Source organism: Pelmatolapia mariae, linkage group LG17 (assembly GCF_036321145.2).
Source record: "Pelmatolapia mariae isolate MD_Pm_ZW linkage group LG17, Pm_UMD_F_2, whole genome shotgun sequence".
NCBI lineage: Eukaryota > Metazoa > Chordata > Actinopteri > Cichliformes > Cichlidae > Pelmatolapia > Pelmatolapia mariae.
In genome coordinates, this window is record NC_086242.1 from 791,128 (window position 1) to 818,062 (window position 26,935).

The 26,935-nt window shown below is 41.8% G+C and overlaps 1 protein-coding gene across 1 annotated transcript in view; it reads left to right on the forward strand.

Annotated features, from left to right (window-relative positions):
• The window catches only part of arhgef39 (Rho guanine nucleotide exchange factor (GEF) 39), a 52,547-nt gene extending 26,211 nt beyond the window's left edge, over positions 1-26,336 (forward strand). The window contains exons 6-11 of the mRNA XM_063460290.1: positions 3,035-3,163; positions 12,330-12,559; positions 18,331-18,419; positions 23,193-23,313; positions 24,922-25,019; positions 25,756-26,336. Of these exons, the coding sequence (XP_063316360.1) occupies positions 3,035-3,163; positions 12,330-12,559; positions 18,331-18,419; positions 23,193-23,313; positions 24,922-25,019; positions 25,756-25,786 (698 nt within the window). The 3' untranslated portion in view covers positions 25,787-26,336. The remainder of the gene's footprint in view (positions 1-3,034; positions 3,164-12,329; positions 12,560-18,330; positions 18,420-23,192; positions 23,314-24,921; positions 25,020-25,755) is intronic.
• The last annotated feature ends 599 nt before the right edge of the window (positions 26,337-26,935 follow it).

Genomic DNA, 26,935 nt, shown 5'->3' on the forward strand with positions numbered 1-26,935 from the left:
CCATCAAGCGGTGCGGCTTCGTAGCTTAGCAAAGTCGTACTGAAACATTTGACAGATTTTCGAGCGCTGTGTAGCACATAAAATCGTTTCGAGATCAGTAAACACAACCAGAGTTCATACATAAGGCCCACGGGATTATAAGGGGCACTGTCGATTTTCAGAAAAATCAAAGGATTGATTTTAAGTGTGCCGTATTTTCCAAAAAACACGGTAATAACGACGGCCCGCTAGCATGCTCTACCAAAAATAGTGCTTTGTTGTGTATCTGACGGACCAAAGCTAAACCAGTTCCACACCACTGAAGTTGCAGCATTTTTTCAAACCAATTCTGGTTCATCCGTTTCATTCAACGATCCGCTTTCGCCCTTCTCGTTATCCGTCGCCGCCATGCTTTTTCAGCCATGTGCGTATGAAAACAAAGGCACTGCGCATGCGCGTTTTACCCATATTCTATCACCATATTTCATTTTGTTATCGTTGCCCAACATTATACCGGTATTACCGTGAACGGTATGATATGGCCCGGCCCTAGTTGCTGGAGCAGTGGTCCAGTGTTTATTTCTCCTGGTGGGGAACGTCACAAACTGATGCGGTTTGGGCATGTTTTTCCCGAGATTGCAGTGGTTAAAATCTCCCAGAATGATAACAGTGGCATCAGGATATGTGTTTTCATATTCATTGATCATGTCATGTAGCTCCTTTAATGCAGCCTCCTCCTCAGTGGAGGGGGTTATGTACACAACACTCACAATGATGCATTGCAGTTCTCTGGGCAGTTACAATGGCATCAGCTTCAGGGTCAAATACTGCACGTTAGAAATGATCTTACAGTCAGTACATCATGATTGTTTGAGGAGGGCAGCTGTTCCTCCACCGGGAGTCTTACCGCTATCCGCAGCACATCGGTCCTTCCTGAAGACTGTGTAGCCGTCTGTTGTTAGTGCCTTGTCGGCTTTCCCCCAGCCAGGTTTCACAGAAACACAATATGGAGCAATCCTGAATCTCCTTCTGTGTAGAAATCCAGGCCTGGAGTCGTCCATTTTATTTTCCAGGGACTGAACAGTATGACCGGAAGGGTTAGCCTTCCGTTGCTAACCAAGGGGCGGAGCTTCTGGTCAGCTGCTCCCCGACTGCCTTGCCTCTGCTTCGGCCTGTTCCTAGGGGGACTCCCTGTCAGGGGCCGGCCTAGCGTCGAGTCAGTACAGCCTGATAGCTCAGGGTAGGATTCCAGCAAGGACTGCGCTTTCTCAGTTGTAATAAGGTTGTCCGATCATAGCGAACTCTTGTATAGTGTGTCTTAACACTATGCAAGAGTTGGCAGTTCGTCTTATAATCAGAAGGTTGCCGGTTCGAGCCCAGGCTCCAACAGTGTCGGTCGTTGTGTCCTTGGGCAAGACACTTCACCCGTTGCCTACTGGTGGTGGTCAGAGGGCCCGGTGGCGCAGGTGTCCGGCAGCCTCGCCTCTGTCAGTGCGCCCCAGGACGGCTGTGGCTACAATGTAGCTTGCCATCACCAGTGTGTGAATGTGTGGATGACTGTGTGTAGTGTGAAGCGCTTTGGGGTCCTTAGGGACTAAGTAAAGCGCTATACAAATACAGGCCGTTTAACTCAGCACAAAAAAGAAGTAACTTGACTCGGAGAGCTCCACAATGTCGCCCTCTGGGGGGCACCATTTTGGTTAATCTATCAAGAAAAACGGCTCTCTTCCCCCGCTTCCGCCGATGAGCTGACCGCCAAGAGTGGAGGTATACTGGGTGGTTCAGTTCCCTGGAATTGTTAGCCTGTTTGCCCATTGATCCTGCTTATTGATTCCACTTGCACTACAATCAGCTGATTTCAGTTTGTGTGCCAGAGCAGTAAAATAGTCGTGCAATCTAGAGCCTGGACATGGACATGCTTGTATTTTCATTGCACAAATGGATAAGAGCGCAATGTTACATTGGAAGCTGCATCAGGATAGAAACAGCTGCATTATACTGCAAGCAAACCTTTGGCTCGTTGCAAGTATCTGCACAGACAGCCTGCTAACACTAAGCTAGCCAAGAATGTTAAAGCTGAGTGCTGAACCCGGCCCAGCAGCCACAGCCTGAAATTCAACAGGTAACAAAAGCAGCGATGAGCCTCCATCTCTACCTGTTCATATTTTCCCAACAACTGTGGCAATTCTAATAAAATCTACTCATGCAAATTCTCAAGTCTGCACTGTCAAAATGAAAGTAAGCATTGCTTTATGAACTTATAGTGTTAAACGTGAACATGTTGTCTGTTTTTTTTCAGTTGATTTCTTTCTTTTGGGAGTATGCAGGTCAGGTGTTATGACTGGGAAATACTTACATTTTTATAGGTGTATTATATATGTGTATTTATTAACAGTATGCCAACAGTATGTTTTAAAGGGTTACAGCACAGAACATAGCTGTTAATAGTCACAAACTCTTGGATGTGTACATTTCTGACAAAATTCATATTCGAACAGGCTCACACAAAATTAGATGTTCAGTATGAGTTCACTTTTATTCATTATTTTCCATGAGGAACCCCACAAATCACCATACTTCATCATATTATTATTATAGTTATTATTGTGCTTTATGAGCCAAAATGGTGTGATCAACATCTGCATCACCTAAAGTAACTGTTCTCTTGAGTCTTGGAAGGTAGTTTGGTGGCATCAGGACTCGCGTTCATTTAGCCAAAGTCACTCTGGTGTTCTCACCTGCCAATAAGACCATCTAACACGTATTCTTTCTGTTTCTGTCCCACAAATATTAAAACACTATAAGAGAAACATTGTGCTGCAGTCATTTTCACACTAATAGCATTTATTCGTTACTGTTCTTTACAACCATCATTTTAATATTTGTAAATATACCAATGAATGTTTTTGCTGTTCTTAGTCTTTAGATTTATATTTTCCAGACCATGACACATGCGCTACAAAATAATACACTGTGACTTTGTTTTTACTTTTTTTTAGTGAGACATATTATATTATATAAAGCAGTTACACTGAAAAAACTGTTTGTGTTTTAGGAGCAATGACTGCCGTGTGTGAGGTGTCCCAGCGTATTGACGACAATACCCGGCGCCATGAGAACCACTTGGAGCTTTGCCGTGTGCAGAAACTGCTGAAAGGGAGAAAGATGAAGGTGTTGGCTCCAGGTTAGATCCTCTCATTAAATATTCTTTTGATCTCCTTCAAGAACTACCTCCATACATCTTCTCTGTTCCTGCATCTATTGCATGCATGCATCTATGCCTTCTGGGACACACCGGGGGAGAGAGGAAAACCAGACCAGCACACATAAACTAAAGGGGAAGTGAGGTCATTAAGAAGAAACTCATCCATATTGTTCAAAATTCATAAATAGTAGAGCATTATTTAGAAGTGTGCAACAAGTCCAATCGTGAGATTTCCTCATTACTAAATATTCTACAGCTGTTTGTGGAAGCGACTGGGAAAGACGGCAACTGGGCCACAAAGTGGTAGGCCGTGTAAAATCACAGCGTGACGTCAGAGAATGCTGCGGCACATTGAGTAGAGGTCACTAAGTTTCAATAAAGTCAGTCACTACAGACCTCCAAACTCCATGTGACCTCTTGGTTTCCATGGCCAAGCAGCTGCATCCAAGCCTTCACTAACCACAATGCAAAGCGTCGTGTGTGGTGGCACGCCGCCATTGGAAGTGGAGATGTGGTCTCTGTGACGGTGTTTCTTTGCCCGGCGATCCGATGGATGAGTCTTGGTTTAGCAGTTGTCAGGAGAATGGTACTGCCTGCACTGTGCTCAGGTTGGTGGAGGTGGGATTTTAGTTCCAGCGACAGGAACTCGTAATGCTGGAGCAAAGACATTTTGGATCATTTTATGCTCCCAACTTTGTGGGAACAATTTTAAGGATGGCCCCTTCCTGAGCTTGGTGTGGAAGATCTTGACCAGCCGGAGTCCTTACCCACAGCCTTCTTGTCCCACATCAGTTTTTGACCTTCACAGAAGAGTTGAAGCTGTGGGCCGGCATATTAAACTGTATGGATTAAAGCTCGAGATATCATTTATGATGAGCGAATAATCAGTATAGTGTACGTTGCACATCATATCAATAATAATTAGTGAATCATCAGGTTTTTTTTACCTGTATCTGTTCTGTTATTTCCCCACGGCCCTGCTCTTCCAGCCACTCCACGCCCTGCTGGTTTTTGTCCTGGATGTTGCTCTGCTCGCCCTGCCACTGTCCCCCACGACCAGTCATCTCGTGGACTCAAAGTTAAAAAGGAAGCCAAAATGTGTTGTCTGTGGGAGTGTGTGCTGGATTTGAGGAAATACATGTATGCATGATGTCCTGAGTCTGTGTGCTTGGATATGAAGGCGTGTTTTCTGTGAGTATGCGTGGCTGTTTGTGTTGTATAGGCTGGAAGTGAAGGCTGAATAGCAGCTCTTCTTTCTAATGCCGATGTGGGCATTAGTTTCAAAGGCTTTCTCTCATCCAAGTTCTCAGGCCCTCAAAACTCTGCTGTCAGCTTCCTTTCCAGCCAATAAAGCTCTGGTCCCACCAGGCAGACTTCAGAGCTGCAGGAGTACCACCTCACCCCGCAACCCCACACCGACTCATTCTCCTTCCTCCCCACCAATGCCACCTCTAATGTGGGTAAAAGAAAAGCTGCCTTTGACAGATGAGAAGCATTGGAGCCCCTCAAACATATTAAGTAGCTCTGTAGGAGATGAGGGGGGGGTGTTTGTGCGCCACAAAGCCTGAATCAATGGGACATCAGTGCAGCAGGCAGCCAGCCTCTTTCCCTGGGAGGCCACGGTTTTATGTCTGCCTGTCTGTTCCTTTATTTTAAAACAAAGATGTCTCACATTTTATATCATGTTTCACATGGATTCACCCCTTGTATCCTTTATGTTATTGATAGTTTCACACAATTTTCCTTATGCATCATCTACCATTTCTAATCACATTACATTATGATTAATACAAGCTTCAATAAATAGAAAGTAGAAATACAAGTTATTCTGTACTGAATTGTCTTTAAAGTGCAAAAATCATAAATTTCTTCAGCTATTACGTTATATTATACACAGATATTATAACAAGAAGAGGATTTTTGAATCTCTCAGTTGAGGATTAGTTAAACTCAATGGGGGGGAGTCGAGTCAAAGTTAAATCATTTACGTGAAAAACAGTGAACGCTCATCTCTGAACCAAGGACAAGGCTAGATTACATATTTTAACATCTTACGATGCTGCAGCTATCCCCCCGCTCTCTGTGAACGAGACTTGTGGCTGTTGATCATGGCAATGACATTTTTGATATTATTGATCATGAAACTGACCTCATGGCTCGTTGTTGGTCAGTGTTTTAGGCATGCAGATATACCGTGTAAAAGGTTAAGACAAACTGCAGTCAGCTGAGACTGACGAAGTCACTTAAGAGAGTGGTGAAATAGTTCCAGCACAGACGACGCTGTCCATGTATGAATGTGAGCACGAGTGACTGTCTGTCTCCGTGTTGGACACTTCTCTGTACGTGAAAGAAAATGAGTGGATGGTTGTTAAAAATATGATTTTTCTGCTCATTCTTTATCAAGTCTCCGTTTTATGTTTCAATATCCATTGTTATACAAAAATACATGTTATGAATTATATCTGCGATTTGATTGATTACTTTGATATTTTACTGACGTGACAGCTGTAGTATTGTTCAGTCTTTCTACTCTTGCATTCAACAATTCAGTAGATTTCAGTGGAGCTTAGTACAATGCCCCCAACACTGGGCATTCCCAAACAATGAGGATGAAGTACCTGCGGACTCGACACACCCACCAATACTAACCCTGACTTGCCCTCAGTCTGCTCCATCTGTTATTCTCCTGGCCTCGGACACATCCGATGAACAGGATACTAGGGTTGGGCGATTGGATGAATATACCGACTATCGATGATAGGCTGAGCCCATCGGCGATCGTTTTTACACAGGCGATTTATTTATTTATTTGCCCATGAGTAAGTTTGCTAATAATGATGGAGCTAATACAAGCAGTCAACAGAAAATAATATTAGCGCTGTTTTAACAGCACCCTCTTTCATCTGCGAGCAAGTGCCCCCTCCTCAGAGTGCGCCCAAGTGCTTACTGCAGAAGCTGCTGATAGCCTAGCATACTCAGCCGGATGGCGGACACGTGCATGCTCATGCAAGTTAGTCGTGTTTGAGTCCTTTGCTCGCACTACACGTCTGCACAAGCGGCACACCGCTTTGGTTACATCCTTAGGTTTACCTCTTTCATCGTGTTTAAAGCCAAAGAAATCCCAAATTGGCGACTTTATATTTTTTTTGTTCTGTCAGCGTTAACGCGCCGTCGTCAAGACTAAAGTGATTAACAATTAACCCATCTGTGCGCAGACTGAGACAAAATCCCTGAAATGTCTGTCAATGCATTTCGGCAGTTTGTCCAAAGTTTGTTCACTCTGCGCTCCAGATGGGTCGGCGCGTTAAAGATTTTAATTGCATTTAAGCTGCATAAACGCTGACAGAAATTAGTTCGTCCATGTTTGGACTCCTTCTGTGTTGTAAACGCGCAAATCAGTCCGTGCATGATTACATTGCCCCACCCATCAAAAAGTCTGCGAATGAGCGAATATACCACCCATCGTCGATTACTGGACTGATGCTTGTCGGTTGGAAAATTTTTACATATCGCCCAACCCTACAGGATACAGTTTCAGCATGAGGGACACTGGTTACACATGACTACCTAAGCAAGAACACTGATATGTTGTGCATTTACTAAGTTGTGCTAAAAGCTTCATAACAGGGTTTGACTACAAGATGGCAAAAAGATTAATCTTATGACCAGTTCTAATTTTAAGTGAAACAGGTCAACTTCTATTCAATTTTTTAATATGGCGCCAAATCACAGCAACAGTCACCTCAAGGTGCTTTATGTTTTAAGATCCTACAATAATGCTTTGAACACTAAAAAGTCAGGCCGAGCCAAGCTGGGCCAAGTGGTTGCTTGTGGAAAAGAGGCGTTAGAACAGGTGCGGGAAGGACAACTGCCAGGAAGACTCCACCCCAAGGTGGGGCAAGAATGTCAAGCCAGCCCGGCAGATCGATCCGCCAATGATTATAAGGGACAAAGAAGAAAAAACAAGAACAACAAACCCCAGCCCCAAAATGCCAAACCCTGCCAATTCTCTGCTTATGGCTGCTGGAAAATAGACCTGTACCGTCCAATTTACCACATGGAGAAGTGTCCAGCATCTGTGAGTTAATTTATTTTAAGGATCTGAGGCTAAGAATGAGTCTATTTTGCTGATACACATTAAACGGATTATTTGGACTCGAACAAATATTTTGGGGGAAAGACTCAGGCTGGTTTGATATGTGGGTTTTTATTTTTCCCTTCAGAGCACGTTTGTTCTTGTCCTTCTTTGCTCTTTCTTCTTTTTCCTTAGATGGTTTTCTGAGTGAATGCTGCAAAAGTCAGTTATTGTTTTTGTAATCAGCTGTTTCAGTTTGTTATGATTCTGCTGATTTTCTTTGTTAAACTTATTAAAATGAATCTATTGTTTTCAGTTTATGTTATGTATAAGATTTTATTTAAATTAGATTTAATCGAATCAACACCACTTCTCCAGTCTTCACACAACACCACAAAGTGTCATAGCATGTGTCTTGACTGTTTTTCTGTTTGAGAGGCGTTTTAAAAGCAATTTGATCCCCACTCGGCCCAGCCACTTAATCTCACTAGACTTGTCTGTAGCTGAAAATGTCCTCTCCGAGCCCCAGAGGCACAGCTTCGGCCACTCGGGCTCACTGCAATCACAGGCTATTTGCTCGGGCAATTACAAAAACGCCCTGGACTCAGGATAAATTTTAATCTTATATATCCAAATGTCAGCCCTGCTTGCTTATTAGCTATCAGCATCCTGCTGCCAATCATAGTGAAAGAGATGAGTTTTCCTCAGCGACCACACCGAAATACTAGAAATATTGTTGCAAAATATTGTTGTAGTTTTCTTTCTAAGATTATGGGGTCTTTACACTACAATATAAAGTGCCTTGAATTTCAATTTCAGTTTATCTACTTAAGAGGGACAATGCAGTTTAACATGGTTCCAATAGCATGAAATTGATTTGCTGCACAGAGTTTGAGGCTTGAGGTGACTTGTTGTGATTGGCACTATATAAATACAATTGAATCAAAATGGGGATAACTGTTCACAGTGTTCAAAGATAGCCATGGGTCAAAATTAACTGGCAAATCACTAAATGTTTGACAAATTAGTATTTTATTATTATTTTTATTATTAAAAGTAGTCAGAGCAGTTTTAATGAATGTCACAGAGTAAAACCAGTGGTGGGCAATTATTTTTCCAAATGGCCATATGAGAAACTGGGCCTGTTATGAACAGCTGCACCAATAAATACTAATAAACTCCTCCTGGTAACACGCTGTGAAATAGACTCAGTAAAAACATTTATTTTTACTATTTTCAGCGTTTTATCAGTATATAATCAACATTCTGAAAAACAATTGGAAACTAAATGTGGATGTGAGAAGTCTGAAAGTGTTTTTGCTATCTTGCTTGTAGTTTAACTTCTTCATCAGCAGCTTTTCAGTTTATTCGGTTTTTAGCAAGAAATCTAGTCTGCTTTACCTTTGAGTGAGTTTATTACAGTCAGGTTCAGTGTCTGAGGTGGAAATAAAGACGATGACACCGAGAGAGGATCTGTATGTGGACTCGTTCACCCCTGAGAATGTTTGTGAATCCAAATTGTGCCAACATCTCAGTGACACTACTACTACACAATAGAGTTCAAAATGCAAAAAAACTCTGTGATTGTGTGCTCGTGCTCTAATGAAGTTTACTGTTTGGTTAGATTCTAGAACTGATTTGTACAGGAGCTCCTGGTGTGTAATGCAAAGCAGAAATACCAATTTGAGGGTTTATATGAGTCACTTTATCTGGCATCCAATTCAATTTCGCCTCAAGGTGCTTCATGTTGTAAGGTAGACCCTACAATAATACATATTGTATGACCCCCTATGAGCAAGCACTTTGGTGACAGTGGGAAGGAAAAACTCCCTTTTAACAGGAAGAAACCTCCAGCAGAACCAGGCTCAAGGAGGGGCGGGGCCATCTGCTGCGACTGGTTGGGGCTGAGCAGATGGCCCCGCCCCTCCCGTCCAACATGTTTTTCCATTACAGATTTGGACACCCATGATTGTAACACCTTAGTGTATATTAGAATGGCAAAGGCCACCAAATTATCCCCTGATGGAGAATTTTTAAGAATAGCTTCCTGGTTTTTGTTATTTTATGTGAAATCACAAAGTTGGTTTTGACTTCATCGCTGGGTCTGTAATGCTTGGTAAAAAAAAAAAAAGAAAGTTCTTGTTGCTTTGCTAGCAAAGGTTCAGATGTCTGTTCTCGGTCTGCGTTAGTCAGGTTTGTGTATTTCGCTGCATGTTTAGTTTCGTAATGGCGATTCAAATTTCTTGTGCACTGTCCGTCTCTTTAGCTGGTTGACCCCAGGTGTTTAAACTGATCTAGTTTCTGACCTCTGTTCCTTGCATGCCTGTTGTTAAACCCGTCTCCCCCGTTCACACACATATTCTGTCTTGCTGCTTCTGACTTTCATTCCTCTTCTCTTCAGAGCATACCTCCACATCTTCAGGCTCTCTTCAATCTGCTCCCTACAGTCTCCTCTGCAGTTGTCATAGGCCACTAAGACTCCTGCCTGACCTCATCTGCCAAACTGTGCATCACCACTGCAAACAGAAAGTGACCCAGAGTAGATCCTTGATGTAATCTCACCCCACCTTGAACCCGTCTGTCTCAACTCCTCCTTGAGCTTTTGCCATTTAATCCTTGACTCCGCCTTCACTTCCTCTTCTTGATTTCTGCAGTTATCCTAAAAACGTCCGATGCTGTCTACCTGCCACCACTTTCTAGTCTTATATCTCTCTCAGTTTGGCCTTTCTGCATAAGATATAATCCACCTTTGTGCACCTCCCTTTGCTGTTATATGTCACCTATGTTCTTCCCGCTTCTTAAAATGTCTTGACCACAAGTATTTCCATCCTTTTCAAAAATCCATTACCATGTAATCCATGTCCTTCTGCATTTCTCTCCTTAGCACCATGGCCACCCAACACCTCATTATCACCTCTGTTCCCTTTATCTATACGTCCACTGAAGTCTGCTACTCTGACAGCCAGCCTGAGAGCCATATACACTGACAACATTCAAAATCAGCTCTTTGATTTCCACCTTCAAAGTGATCCTGACTAACGCTTTCTTCACTTTGCCAAAACTATTTGCATACTGTTCTTTTAAGATTAACCCTACGCTATTTCACGTACTATCTACACCATGCTAGAACAGCTTGAATCCACCTCGCTTCCATGTAGTCTCCTGCATGCACATATATCTGCCTTCTTTCTCTCCGTCATGTTAGCAGGCTTTAAAGTCCCTACTCGCACCTCCACACTCCTGCATTTCTTCTCTCCTGCTGCCTCCTGACACACCTTTCCCCCTGCCTCTTTCTTTGTCTTTGGCCAGCGGTAACAAAGTTTCAGCACCCTGCTGGCTAGTGCTGGGCGATATGGAAAAAATATTTAAAAAAAATATTCACGATATGAATTCTTTTATATCACGATAACGATATATATCACGATATACCACCTGACCTGTGGTCATCTGGAAAGTACGCAGTCTTAAACAGCGAGTGGAGAGGGTGCAGTCTTTGTTTTGAGTTACCGTAAAGCATGTCGCAAATCCGGGTGCACGTAAAGCAGCACCATGTCGCAAAACCACAAGCGAGAGTTTCTTTGCGAAAAATATCATTTTTTTATACTTTATTTTCTCTTCCATAAAGTTCAGAGTATGTATAGTGAGAAGACAACACTAATATATTTGCCACAGGCTGTTTAACCCTTTAAGACCAATATAGAACCAAGTCCGCCAGAGCTTATGTTTACATTTTACATGCTGCAGTGCCATTTGTGGGAGCATTTCAAGTTGCTATACATCAATACAACCGTTATAGCCCAAATTTTAATAATATGTATGCATTAAGTCCATAGTAACTACATAAATTGCAAAAAAGTGCAATAAACTACAAAAAAATTGAAAATCGTTTTTGTTTTGTTTTTTACATATATTTCTAGTTAGAGAAATTTAAGAGGCTTATCCCTCAAAACTGTAAATACAAAAAAGTTGCACAAAATAGTTTCCAACCACAAGAAATTTATTTTGAGTGTCTTCATAGTTTTATGTTTGAGATACACTAATTTTAATACACTACAGGAAAAATGAAAATAAATATTATAATGCAAATTTGCAAAAAAACAGCATGTGCATCAAAATAAACTATTTCCAACAGTGTAATTTGACTTCTAAGCATCCCAGAAACGATACAGAAAAGCATAAAGTCAAACATGACTTTTAAAAACACCAACATAGGCTTTGAAGGTAAAAAACTAAATTTTCCGCGAAAATGACGTCACTTCCGGATTCGGACAGGTAATGGCGGACATGCGATAGTCCGCGCTGACTTATATTCCAACATAGGAAGTGTTATGAACAGCTGATCGGATCGGCGAAGCGTGTTTCTGGAATATTATGTTTTTGTTCCTGCAAGTCTGGAATATTATGTTTTTGTTGCTGGAAGTGCTTTTTATGCAATTTTTGCAAAGCTATATGTGGAAGGAAACCGTGACCTAGGACAAGCTAATGGAATAAGATGTAAGTACAACTCCTCCGGTTTCATATGCAAAAACAATTATTGCGCTAGCTTACGTGGTTCCAGTTCTACAGGGATTTAAAAATAGTTATGCAAAACGGAGTGTGCCTGCTCCGACCGGTTGTAAAGGGTTAATGATATATTTTATGTAATAATTTATAAAATTCGGGTTAGAAACGATAGAAACGATAGAAGACAAATGGCACGATAGACACTTTTCTATCATCCACACGATATATATCGTCATATCGCCCAGCACTACTGCTGGCCAACAGCACCCAGGCCCTGACAGATCCACTCATTCTGGATGAATGTGATGTAACCCTCCCTATTTATCCAGCCTTGAGACCTGCACTAAGAGTATGCTGGCATGTGGCCCTCTTAATGAATACATATTTATGTTTAAATCCCAAGTTCGCATTGACCCCGTGCAAACTGGTCATGGACAACCAAAGGGCCAAATGTGGCCTGCAGGCTGTCCAGTGTCCACGTCTGGACTAAATCCATATTGAGTATCTAATGATGGATGTATATATGTATATAATATTGTTTTCTGTTTGTTCTTACTCCTGTCACAGGGAGGTGGTACATCTGCGAGGGCTGGCTGAAGGTGGTCCCACCAAAGGGTGCAGAGGCCAAGCCTAAAATGTTCTTCCTGTTCTCCGACATGCTGCTTCAGGTCAAGCGTTGCAGCTCCCTGCATTCCACCAGTGGACAGAAGTTTACTGCCGAGCATGCCTATCCACTGCAGGACTGCACCGTAGAGAAGGTGTTTGGCCACACAAGGAGCCAGGGAGGCTTGCTCAGTGTAAGTGTCTGCCAGCTGCTAATCACTGAAAAACCAGCAGAGAGGGCTCAGCCTCAGCGGTTATATAAACGGTATCTTCTTACAGTTTGGGCTGTAAGGATTATGGAAAATGACACAACTTTTTTAATGTTGCCTGTTTACATTAAAACAATTAAGATGAGATTGAAGTTCAGACTTTCAGCTTTAATTCAAGGCTTTTAACAAAAACTATAACCTTACCTGTTCAGGTATTACAGTCATCACATATTACAGATACAGTCCCCATTTTTCAAAACACTAGTTTTTAACAAGCTATAAAGTGATGATATTAATATGAACCATTCCCCCATTATTATGTAAATCCTCACTGTGCTGTCATAACATCATCATGATGGAGAGTTATGGAAACATCGTTCTTGTTGTAGAATTAAGCACTCTGTGTGTTTCTAACGAAAAGACCTCCAACAAAAGTGCCCCACTGTTTCCATCTTCCAAATATTGGGAAAAGCTGAACTTGGAAAGAAAACGCGCTGTCTGTTTTCTTGGGCAGGTGGGGAGACATCTGTTCACTGATTTCAGGGTACACATGAGTGACTCTTTAGCAGAGGCATTATTTAATTTCCACTTTTGATGTATGTAGCTTTGATTTGTCTTACTTAAAGTGTCTCGATGATTAGTGGTATAATGTGTAAAAATAAGAAGTTTCCTGAATGTTTTCAAGCCTCGTTCCATTAAATGTCATTTAGTCCTGTGTGTTGGAGGAGACCTGTGCTCCTCCTCTTCCTCTCCTCCCTAATCACCTCTAATCCTTGTTGAAGTAGCCCAAAAGTTGAACTTTGAATGTGTTTCTCCGCTCAGTCTATCCATCTTGCAGGTCTCTGTACAGCTGCTTGCTGACAAATTGTGTCTAAATGATGTAGCTGCTGTCATGAAACATTCAAAGGAAGGAGTTGCGCGTCATTGAGCAAGGAACCAAAGCGTTTATGCAGTGAGTGTTTAGTGCCAGTGCTGCATGGTATCAATATTCATTTCAGCTGATAGGCTCTCGCTCAAAGAGCTCTTTATGCAGCGCTGCTAATGTGCTTCCCTGTGATCCAGAGCAGCTACGTCTGATGGTTGTGCTGTCCACTGCTGTCTGTTCAGCTTGTTAGAAGCATTTTTGCATGTTTTCTGTCAGTAAAGCTCATTTGTCACAGAACTGGTAGCATACAGTTGGCTGACAGATCTACAACATAAAAACCAATAAAACCAGACCGGGGACGTAAAACTTAAGTCCACGGGCTGGATGTGGATACAGTTATATCCGGCCCGCGAGATGATTTCATACAGCAGTTATTAATGGGCCGTCGGTACGTGGAAGTCAAACCTTCAGCCCTGTGGGACTTTATTTTAATGGACACGCCACACGGCCAATCGCAGACTGGGATCATACCATTATGTCAAAGAAGGAAAGGGGTCAGACGTTCCAAAGACAGCAAGTGCAGTGGTACAGGCCAGGTACGCAGAGAGACGCGGATTTAAATGCAAACCTCAAACGAGCAGCGTCTGGCTGCATTTCAATGATACTGGAGACTGAAAGGATGAGTGCAGAATGTATAAAAGTAGGAGCTGGATAAACTCGTGATACACGTTTTATTTTTAGCCATTTTCCACCGTGGAGGACAAAAAGTCTCACATTTGTACAGACCTCTTGTGTTCTCCACAGTAGAAGTAACATGAATAAAAAATCACCTTCTTGAAAGAGACTCAAATGTACAGTTAAGTACTGAATATTACATAAAATAAACTAAATACAGTTTCAACTACAGTTTAAAAAACCTGTAACTTTCTGTCAGTTTACACATTTATTTCTCACGTTCAAAGAGTCGTGCAGACAGATTTCTCTCTTTGTCACAGCAGCTGTTTCTTCATCATCAGTTAAATGTGTGACTTCATCTGCACAGACAGAAAGCATCACTGGTCCAGCGGGCTGTTTGTGGCCCACGATGTAAAATGAGTTTGACACTCCTGAGCCAGACAAAAAAATAACCAGTTTACTTCTTTATGGGGGGGTATCCTCTTTGGTTATCATGTGATAGTATCAGTAAAGGTGCTGGGCATCTCAGGTTTCGTTTATTTTTCATTTATTTATAGAGTAAATGGAACTGTTGTTAGTGCTCAGCCAACAGGCCGTCAGGTTTTAAACTGAGTGTATCAAATGTTAAAAATGGGAAAACATCCGTCATACACAACAAGATGAATACAGGCAAAAAGTCTGTGCAGGATTTCATGTACAGATTATTAACTATGAGATACATCCACACCTTTCATGCTTCATTTATCACGTGGATCATCTGAGCAGACACAAAAAGTGCATTTACTTTTATTAATAAATGTTTATGTTTTAAAATGATTAATAAACACTTATTTTACATCAAAGAGGTCTGGCAAAAGAGTTTATATCATAAACACGATCCAATGAAAAATAAATTCTGATCAATATCACGTATTGATTCTCACTGAGTTCTCATTGGCTCCTCTCAGAGAGTCACCAGCATAACAGGACACACAGTAACTGGTTACTTTGTGGTCAAACGTTTGTGCACGTTGGAGCTGTTTTTACAGAGAAACCTTTTCTTAAAAGTAATGCAGTAGAAAGTAATGAGTTACACTACTTTTACCTAAAATACGTTGTCTAATAATTACAGCTTTTATGTAAAAGTTCAGCTTTTCAGTGAAGCCTGCAGCTTTATAACAATATAAACCTGCAGGCAGAATCCGTGTCCTAATGAGGACACACGTGATCTTTTTCTCAGTATTTAGGTGTGAACACAAAGCCGAGCGCACACAGAGACTTTAAAGTGATGCCACAGTGATTCTACTTGAGCAATAAGAACAGGTAGACAGGGAGGCTGCAGCCTGACTGCTCGCCTGTTTAACTGTTGGAGGTCTGCATTCAATCAGCTTTAACGCCACTTTGGATTCTTGGTTTGTGCAAAGCACTGAAGTTGTGTTCGTTGTGTGTTAGTTGTGTGTGCACTTGTGCAATAAAAAATAAAATTTGGTCCATATTCACGCTGCCATATTTTAGACTGCGTGACTATTTTCTTCCAGCAAACAAACTGAAATCAGCACAAGTGCAACTGGAATCAATAAGCTAAACTGATAGGCTAAGGCGAGCAGGCTAACGATTCCAACTTGATGGACTACTGGGAACCAGTTCTCAGTTCCATCCCGACTAACCAGACTGTGTAAAAGTACACAGCAGCGCTCAGTTAGTCGGCAGTATAAAGCGTTACATTTGGATGTGCAGGCCTTTCGATCAAAGAGAAACAATTGTTTGAGGACACTGAGCCAGTTCATTCGTCTTCTCAGAAATCCTGATTCAGTGGCGTCTAGAAAGAAAACAGCATTTTTTCTAAATACTACTTTAATGCTAATTACTTGTAGTTTGTTATATTTTGTGAAAGTATGCAGTGAAAATGATCAAATATTCACACAGAGCAGAGTTGCAGTGATGTGACGGCTGTGTGACGGATCGTCATGACCAGGCCAGACTTCACAGTTAAAAGCCCTGAGAATTAAAATCATCCTTCAACAGACTAATGAAAAGGAAACTGATGGAGAGATTACACTCACAGCTGTGTTACATGGAGTGCGTGCGTGTGTGTTTTAAGGACTGAGGAGTGTAGTGATGGGCGCCTGCTGTTACCTCAGTTGCTGGATCAGATTAAGCTACAGATCCATCTCCTCTGGGCCTCCAGTAAATACGTCTTCCTCCAGCCTGTCGCCGCTCTGTGACCGTCCCATCGCATGTTATCTAATGGCAGAAATGGCATTTCATTAGCCTCTTATACCACGGAGGCCCAAACGCATACTCGATAGCATTACGCGTAATTCCTCATAAGGACACATTATTGATCCCTACGTGAACTCGAGGAAAAAGACTGTCAGCACACCGGGGCCCTCCTTATACGGGGCCATGAAGTATTAAAGTCAAATTAAATTTGACAGCTGTAAATGTCATGGCAATCTATATGCTAAGTATTGGAAAAAACAAAAAATCCTAAAACGTTTTATTAAAATTTCCAGTGCCCCCTCCCCCGTTGGGTGTTATTTGTGGCTCGACGTCCATTTTTCTCTTCGTTTTGTGTCTTTTCCTTCCGAATATGTCGGCTTTCTGTATCCTCTCCCCTCTGCTCCCTTCCTACTGCTAATATCCTCTCATTACTTGAATATTTTCCCACATCCCTGACAGATTCTCTTTGATGTATAAATAATCAAGCTAAATTATGTGCAGTGATGAGGCGCTGCTGTATTATACAAAGTCATTTCTACCTAAGAGGGTCAGATTTCCTGACAAATTCCTAATTACGACATCTCAACAGAAGTGGAATCTATTTGTGCAGAAGTAACCACCCCTCCCCAAGCAGTGAGTGCCTAATATCATGCAGCACTTAGTCCGGCCCCTTTCACTGAACTTGGTGCTTTTGATGATGGTGCGTTTGAAGTCTTAATGTCTAATAAGAGACTATCGTCATTGTCTGATGAGCTGTAATCGCCTCTGTACTGGCTAAAGTTCTGTCACGATGCACGTGGATATATCAGAGCTCAACAAGCTACTAGTATCTGCAGATAAATGTTAAAGGCTCTTTAAAGTGGTGAAGAGCAGTTTTCCTGATGTAACTGTGCAGCTCTGAAAGCACCTTTTGTTTGGGCTTAGATTTGTTCAACATGTACATTCTGAAGCTGGACTGAGTAACGTGAACAAGAGAACTGATAATTGACTCATGTAAAGAAAGTCCTGTCAATACAGAACAGAGAAGACCAACAGAGGTATGAAGACAGAACAATGCAGTTTTCTCTAAATTGGTTGTTAGATTTTGTTTAATTGATGCCTGGATTTTATATTCAGTCAGGATTTAAAAGCAGCAGCAGTTTTCTTTGTGTGGAGCTGATCTGGAGACACAGTTTTAGCTGGGTTGTGTTGACCCCTATAGCTTTTATTTTGCAACTGCAGCCCAGTGTGCAGCTTTTATGGTTCATCTGCCCGCAGCAAGTCTGTAATGCAAGAACTGCTCTGTAATTGTACACAATGCTGTGGCATGACATCATTCTCTGATTTGTTCCAGAAAAGATTTTAATCTGGGACAAACGTCACGAACTGTTAAAGTTGGTGAAATCGAAAAAGGTTTCCAAAAAATACCAGCACAGTTTTTCTTGTAATGCATTATTGTTACATTGTTTTACATTTCAGGGTTTTTTGCTGTAAACTGATTCTGATGCCAGTCTGATTTACCACACTTACAACTTATTATATCATGACTGAGAGCCTCGATGCCTGAGACATGCAGCTCGTCTTCATCAAGTATTAGAACCAGCTGGCAGCACATTAGGACCAACATCTACTGTAAACCCATGCCTTGCTCAACAGCACAATGACGGGCAAATTTTGCAGCGGTTCGTCCTTCTTCCCATTTCATTGGGATCTGATTTAGTTTTATCTGAACTGGTTCCCAGTCAGATTTTGAAATCATAGTTGGATTTGAGGCTCGTAGTTGGTGTATTGTAAAGAGTAAAGCCACCGAGGTAGAGTAGGTCACCTGCTGATTGGCAGGTTGGTGGTTCGATCCCCATCTAGTTCAGTCTGCATAGCATTAACCCCACGTTGCTCTCTGAACGTTAGACAGAAAAAAACGAGTAAAAAGTGCCTGTGTGAACGGGTGAATGAGGCGAGTTGTACGATTGCTTGTGTAGAGGAGAAAAGCACCATGTAAGAACCCGTCCATTTACCATATTTCATCTCTTCACAGCTGACCTTCCCCAGAGCCAATCTGCTGCTGATGTCCAGCAACCAGGAGAACCTCAACAACTGGTACCAAAGCCTGAGTTCAGCTATCAGGTAAACTGTGACAGATATCTGCTCTGTGTTTGTGCATCTGACCTGCAAGAATCCTCATGGACCTGCAAGTTACCCTGATATAAGTAACATTAACCATGACACCCCTAACCCTAGAGTGAAGCGAAACCCAGTTCTTACATTTAACACAAAATCTTGCAGTCTGTCCTTTAAATGTCTGTTTTAAAGTCGGGAACTGCAAAAATATGAGTAGTTTTCATAACTGCTCCTAGTCACAGTTTATCAGAGGAACTTCAGTTAAATGTAGCACAGTTGCACTTCGGTATATAATGAGCAGATAACATTTGATTGTACAGGTGTGGAACGATTCTTTAACACAGGCTGTTTTGGTGCCTCAGGCCTGCCCGGCTCTCAGACAGCGTCTTGGCATTAATCAGTCAGACCTTAGTACTTCTACTCCCAGCCTACCTGGCCCCAGCTCCCCAGAGGAGGGCTTGGGTCAGCCCTGCTATATGGAGCCACTGGATATGGTGAGGGCCCTGACCTCGGTGTGCCCAGCCAGGCTAATTAGTTTATCACTTTGTCAGTTAGGAGAGAGGGGAGGCTGTCAAAGAGCTCAGACCAGGCAGCAGATGGGGGCCTAGACAGGCTGTCAGCTCTAAACTCCAGGCAGTGTAATTAGCTGTGGGGGAAGACGGAGGAGAGGACAGGCTGAGAGGACCAGGGGTCAACAGCACTCACACCACTGGGGAGTAGTGTAAGGCTGAAGGGTGTGTGTGCTTGTCCATACGTAACTGAATTATTGATTTAATAAAGACTGCAGGGTATCGTGACTGACATCTCCGAGGCTTTTGGATATCGCTCTAAGTGATGACCAAAAAAGTGTTTAATGCTGTTAAGCTTCATTAGTTTTGTGTTTATTTTTAATTAATTAATTAATTAATTTTCATTTTCTCTGTGTTTCTGATGGAAAACACCACATTTCCACTCATACTGCTTAGCTATGATTTCATGATTTTAATCACTAGTAGCTGTAGAAAAGATTTTTTTGTGTGTATCTAATTTTTCTTTTTATCAACAGCTAATAAAACACACCATGTTTTGCTGTCCTGATGGCTGTTACACACCGAGCCCCTTAGCATAATGCTAACCATGACAAATAATTCACTCACCCTTGAGCTAGCTCAGACTTAAATCTAATTTCTGGCTTAAAACAGGACTAAAACCAATAGTCTGAGCCACTTTAGATTTTTGACTACGGTGCAGTCAAGGTTAATGTCCTCACTACGTATTTAAAACCTGACCAAGCACACAGTCACATTTGTGTAGCTAGCTTCTTAGAAGGCTTAACCTAAAACACTGTGACAAAGTGCGTAATCCTTAGGCTGATGTCACAACTGGAAAGATTTGCTTGCCCCATAGGGATGTATAATGCATCATCCCAAGGGTGAACTCAATTACTACTATTACTACTAATTGCAAGGTCAGTGGTTCAGTCACTGGCTCCTCCACTTCACATGTTGAAGTGTCCTAAAGCAAGATACTTGAGCCTAAGTTGGCCCTGAAACGTCTGTTTGGAGTATGTGTGCTGGGATGTGAGTGACATTACTCCTGAGTTTAGTGAGGGACAGTGTAACAGAGACTTGTTTCCATGCAGCGATGCTGATGGATGTCAGTATTCCTGATCACGCTTTATAAGAAACTTGATTATGTTTGTGGTCTGACGCATATTTAGTAACTGCTGATCCTGTTTTTTATATTTACAATATGAGTTCCCAGTGATGATTTCACAAGGTCATTTTACGTATTTTAAAGTTTGCAGGTGAAATCAGCTGAGAGGAGAAGGCCTTCTTTCAGAGTTCTGTATGAACTGATAACGTTCTGAGACCAAAGACTACGACTAAAATATTTATGTAGTTTTCAGGTTTTTGTTTGTCATATACAGGAAACAATGGCACATTACTACCAGTACTAAAATCCTTTGGCTCAGACCTAAGTAAGAGGGGAGCAAACCACTAGTTATAGATAAAATGATACCAATGAGGACCAGTCAATCAGAGAATATAAGTACAGGGGGGGCCATTTATATGGATACACCGTAATAACATGGGAATGGTTGGTGATATTAAAGTCCTGTTTGTGGCACATTAGTATATGTGAGGGGGCAAACTCCTCAAGATGGGTGGTGACCATGGTGGCCATTTAGAAGTCGGCCATCTTGGATACAACTTTTGTTTTTTCAATAGGAAGAGGGCCATGTGACACATCAAACTTATTGGTAATGTCACAAGAAAAACAACGGTGTGCTTGGTTTCAACGTAACTTTATTCTTTCATGAGTTATTTACAAGTTTCTGACCACTTATAAAATGTGTTCAATGTGCTGCCCATTGTGTTGGATTGTCAATGCAACCCTCTTCTCCCACTCTTCACACACTGATAGCAACACCGCAGGAGAAATGCCAGCACAGGCATCCAGTATCCGTAGTTTCAGGTGCTGCACATCTCGTATCTTCACACCATAGACAATTGCCTTCAGATGACCCCAAAGATAAAAGTCTAACGGGGTCAGATCGGGAGACCTTGGGGTCCATTCAACTGGCCCACGACGACCAATCCACTTTCCAGGAAACTGTTCATCTAGGAATGCTCGGACCTGGCACCCATAATGTGGTGGTGCACCATCTTGCTGGAAAAACTCAGGGAACGTGCCAGCTTCAGTGCATAAAGAGGGAAACACATCATCATGTAGCAATTTCAAATATCCAGTGGCCTTGAGGTTTCCATTGATGAAGAATGGACCCACTATCGTTGTACCCCATATACCACACCAAACCATCACTTTTGTTGTTCCAACAGTCTTGGAGGGATCCATCCATTGTGGGTTAGTGTCAGACCAATAGCGGTGGTTTTGTTTGTTAACTTCACCATTCACATAAAAGTTTGCCTCATCACTGACATTACCAATAAGTTTGATGTGTCACATGGCCCTCTTCCTATTGGAAAAACAAAAGTTGTATCCAAGATGGCCGACTTCTAAATGGCCACCATGGTCACCACCCATCTTGAGGAGTTTGCCCCCTCACATATACTAATGTGCCACAAAATATCACCAACCATTCCCGTGTTATTACGGTGTATCCATATAAATGGCCCACCCTGTACAATGATGTGGTAATGGTTTCCAGTTGGTAATAAATCTTGGTGTCCCGTGATAAACAGAATCCAGACGATGGAGAGAATGAGCAGAAGTGTTCATTTAATTACATCCAGGATTCACCTCAAAGAGAAACACGATTGATTTCGGAAAAAGAAGTCCAACTTCAGTCTGAGTCACTGTGTGGCTTAAAGGAAGGTTTACCATCAATCACAATACCCGAATATCTGGATGAGGCCACAGTTTCAATAGAAAGAGAAGGAAGTACTGCCGACACCCTCTTCCTGTTTGAGACCAACGTGACCTTTATTTTTTTCTGCATTTAAAATCACTTTGAGCTGACCCAGCTGTGACTGTATGCAATCAAAAGCTAGCTGTTGGAAAACCATGTCAATTGTACGAGCACCACAGTAAATAATTGTGTCATCTGTGTAATAATGGAGAGATGCTTTTAGATTTTGTCCCAAGCCATGAGCATAAATAGTGTAAGCCCCAGGACAGAACCCTGCAGCACTCCGTTAGTGTTACTGAGTTAAATAAGAAGAAGAAGAAACAACAAAACATTTGTTGAAACAATGAGTGTTTCACTTTCGTCTGACACAGACGAAAGTGTGCGTCTCTGTCAGTGCGCCCCAGGGCAGCTGTGGCTACAATGTAGCTTGCCATTGCCAGTGTGTGAATGTGTGTGTAAAGCGCTTTGGGGTCCTTAGGGACTGAGTAAAGCGCTATACAAATGCAGGCCATTTACCATTTACAGGACTCTTTGTCTTCTTCTTTGATTCCTCGCTGGTGTTAGGCCTGGATCGGCTCTTAAGCCCATACTCCGCAGTGGGTGCCAGTGGTTGTTGAATTTCCTTCACAACTCGTTTCCATGCATGGAGATCGTTGGCGATTGTCCTGGCCTTGTCGAGGTTTATTCTGCGATTTCTGATGTTGTCTTCGACCTGTTTTAGCCATGTTTTTCTTTGGCGCCGTTCGTTGGATTCTCCACTGTGTGGGACGTTTATGCCAGAGAAGTTGGTGTCGTAGTCGGCTCGCGTCCATTCGACACACATTGTCACATCTCCGTCAGATGTCTTCATATCGAAGGCGGTCTCGAAGTGATTCTCGTAATATCTGCCGAAGGCAACGCATCTGGAAAACTTCGAGCTTGTTGAGGTCTGCTTTAAGCAACGTCCACGTTTCTGATCCATGGAGTAGAATCGGCAGGATCAACGTCTGGAAAAGGCGGATTTTGGTCGAGATGGAAATATTGGTTCACTTCCACAAGCACCACTTTAAAAAAGCGGATGCTGCGGTCGCTTGACCTATTCGACTGTGGATCTCCGCCATGGACCCGACTTTCTTCTGCTCGATCAGTGAGCCCAGGTATTTGAACGGCTAAACTTGCTCTATCTGGATGTCGTCAGGTGGACGATGAAAACGTAGCCAGTGGGTGTTGGATACAGACCTTCTCACCTGGTCCTTTTCATGTCGGACAATCAGAACTGAACCAGGTGCTTCTTAGTGAGGGGGAACAAGTCATCAGAACCAGAGTGTTGCATGGAAAAAAGACCACAGTGTCAAACTGGTTGTAAACTGTTTACTGGATGCCATTAAATGGTGCAATTAAAAAATTAAATTAATAAGTTACTGCCTGTTTTGTTTTGTTTTGTACAGGAAGCAGAATTCTAAGCAGATGGCGATTTATCAAAGAGATGAGCTGTGCCGCAGACCTCTGCGCTCTGCCGCCGATAGCCACAACACTCCTGCCAACGCCGCCAGCAGAAAGAGAAACATGGTGAGTGTGTCTTTAAACTACCAAACAGATTTTTAGGTCACTTTGTGTGATCTTTGTGGTGGGAGAGCATTGATCATGTGTTCTGCTGCTCTGCCTTAGATATTAGTTCTGTCTTTACTTTCTATGAATGTTACTTTAAGGAAGTCAAACTCTATCCATTATTTTAATTTCTGTGGTTGACTAGCAATGCAGTGGATACTTACTTAGTTGTAACATGCTTGTATACTAAGAGCAAACCTGGTTGGTTGGTCACGGTCCCCACAGCATTATCATCACAGGCTAAAGACAGCCTCTCTATGCTTAGCCGTTTTTGTGTCCAGCTTGGATTCGCAGTCTGCTCTTCCCTGCCGTGTCAGATACAGCCTCAGACGGGGCGAGACGTTTCTACGTGGCTGAGTCTAAATGAATGAGTCTTAAATCTTTTCTGAATTTTACCAACAGTTTACACATTTATGACAACCAGATAGAAATGTTGATGAAGCTCACATCATGAACAGGCCCAAGAAAAATGGTGGAAACGTTTGGGAATGAACTGGTGCTCTGCATGAATCTGTCATCAAACTTGATCTTATCTCCTTATAACAGATATTTACTGAATCAGCCAGATTTAAAGAAGCCCACTGATGTCATTCCACAGCATCTCTGCACGGTCATCGGCTTTAATGACAATGCTACCACGAGTAGTAAACAGCATTTAGGACAACCAGCGGTAATGAAGTTTGGCCGATGCATTTAAAGCTGTTGGTAATTCTCAGCATTTACTTGCTGGCCCTCTGAATAAATGAACAGTCACAGCAGTGACAATCACAGTCATGCCTGCCTCTGATCTTAGTATATCCCCTTTGTCATTTATTTGAATACTTTTAAAATGAATCATTAAACCTTACATGTATGTGCACCAATCACCACACATCACGCCCACATGGGGTTTTGAAGCAAATGTAACACTGCCAGCTTCTCACAGATGTGTCCACTATGAAAAAGAATGAAAGAGAAGGAATGTGAAACTATAAAAGTCAAAGTTTTTGCAAAGGAGGGGCCATCTCTTGGTGACACGCTGCAAATGCGTGTAAGCGGCGTGTATACAGTGGAAACGCCCAGCGGCTGGGATCTGGCCCACAGCTGACCCACAGCTGACCCACAGCTGGCAGGAGCGGCAGCTCTATGTGGACGTATACGAAGCAGAATTTCTTTGATGTTTAGTCTCTTAACTCGTCTACCTCGTCCAGCTTCTACTGAGCTCTGCCGACTGCCACATTGACATCATCATCATCATCATCATCGATTATTATGGGAATTCATTTTACGTTTAATAATGACAAACCACAGCATCCCCGTATCATGATGTTTTCACTAATATGTTTTTGGTTAAATGTGTTGTTTTGTTCAAAATAAAACATGAAAAAATAAAACATGAAAGTTTAAATATTAATCCTGATATTTTCAAATGGTGATGATTAATTAATAAATGAGAGATATTTATTTTTAAGCTCAAATCTTGATTGCTGCCTGTTTAGTCATTAGTCATGTTTACATTACACAAGTTTGCAGCTACAAATTTAAGCTCCTGTCTTGTGTGTCTGTTTGTTCCTCTGCTGCTTATTTCAGCTCACTGCTGAGATCAGTGAGCTTCCTCAGGAGCCTCCAGTTGAGCAGGAGTACAGCGCCCCCAAGAGGATGAAGCCATCTGATGCTTCAGAGCAGAGGTGGGATGGTTGTAGTTTTTTTCAGTAGTACACGGACGACGAGGGTTTTTTTTAATCACTTTTATCTGTACACACCGCCTCAGTAACTTTTACAACAAAATATCAATACGATTGAAAAGCAGACTTTCAGTTTTATTTCAGTGTTTTGAACAAAAGTTTAATTACACTAATTTAGTATTTACAGACTGATGGAAAGGCAAGGTGAGGCCTGTTCCCTTGTTATTCCATGAGAAGTTAAGTGGATGTGAGGCAGGCCGTGACCAGGCTGCAAACTCCAAATAAATCCAGAGAAAGGAAAAATGTTACAAATCTGTTACATTCATCAACAGAAGACTGTAGCACACAAAGGACCCGATGCACACAGCTTCCAGTTTTACAACCATTTATTTTCAATGTTTTACTTCATTCAGTTCAGTTTTATTTATATAGATATATATTGCCTCAATGTGCTGTATATTATAATGTAAAGACCCTACAATAATACAAAGAAAACAGAACAACCCCAACAATCATATGACACCATGTGAGCCCGCGCTCCGTACCCTAAGAAACCTTCAGCAGCACCAGGCTCGAGATGTTGTTTTAGTAAAGGTTTAACTACAGCCAGCTTGAAGGCCTGTGGTACACAGCTGATTATCACAGATAGGTGGATCATATTTAAGATTGTTATATAGAAGTAAAATAATGTCGTTATGTGTGATTGAATGTGACTTGAAAACGTTTGTGTGTTGAACAGTGCAGAGACGTCCAGCTGTGTGATCCTCTGATGGACCAAACCCTGACTGGCAGTTTCAATAAGGACCTTTGCTGTTTTGACACGTCTGCGCTCCATAGCACCGTTTTTTCCTTTTCCTTTATCATGAAATCAGAAGAGCTTTATATTATTACTAAAGAGCAGCTTCAGCTACTACCCATCTCGTGCAATACAAACTCTAATGACCTGCTGCTATCGGGCTACAGCAAACATTCATCGCTTTACAGAATGATATTGCAGCAACTTTTCTCCTGTATGTTTTACTCTTTTACGTTTATAATCACCCCGTAGTGTTGTGCAGAAATACAACAATATACACACATGGCAAAAGGACAGTGGTGGTTGGTCAGTGTCAGCTTTCATAGTGAAAGTGTGAGACAGCAAAGCTGAATCATTTATGTCTGATTCAGACTGAACGGCAGCTTGACCGGGACGAACCTCCATCAGTGTGCGCTGTCGTCAGGCAGATTATTGTTACTACATCTAAGCTGTGATTTGTATGAAACTATGAAATGGCCAATGTGAAATCAATCAATCAGATAACAGCGCCAAAGGGAGACAATAATGACAGTTTAAATATTTAGCAGTTTATTAGTCACTTGTGGATTTTTGTTAATTGTTAATTATAATAATGAATGATGTTACTTCTTGTTTTATTTGAAAGTGTCCATTGCTTCATAATTATGTGCAGATATGTATGTCTGCAGCTCGAGTCCATAATCTTAGTGAAGCCTTAGTTATTCAGTCAACACACCGATGCATTACACACTGAGGTTACTGTTTCTTCATTTGCTTCTCATGATACTTGTTGATTGAATCAATCAATCAATTAATTGACTGATTCACATATATGTAGTGGATATTTAAAGGATTTGCATATTGGATGAATTGCTTTGATTGTAAACTGAATATTTGCATTTAATGATCTGCAACAATGATGTTCTGTAACATCCAGTGTCCAAAAATGTATCCAGGGACAGTCCCCGTGATGTTGGCTACAGTAAATATGACGGTAACTGGACAGCTCCCACTTTTAAACTAAACTGTTTCCAACTACAACCTGGTTACACAGCTATATAACAAGTCAACTGTCTTTTATTTTGTAATTACGTTGTGTTATATGTATTCTCTGTTACGTCATTTAATCAATCATCTCATAACA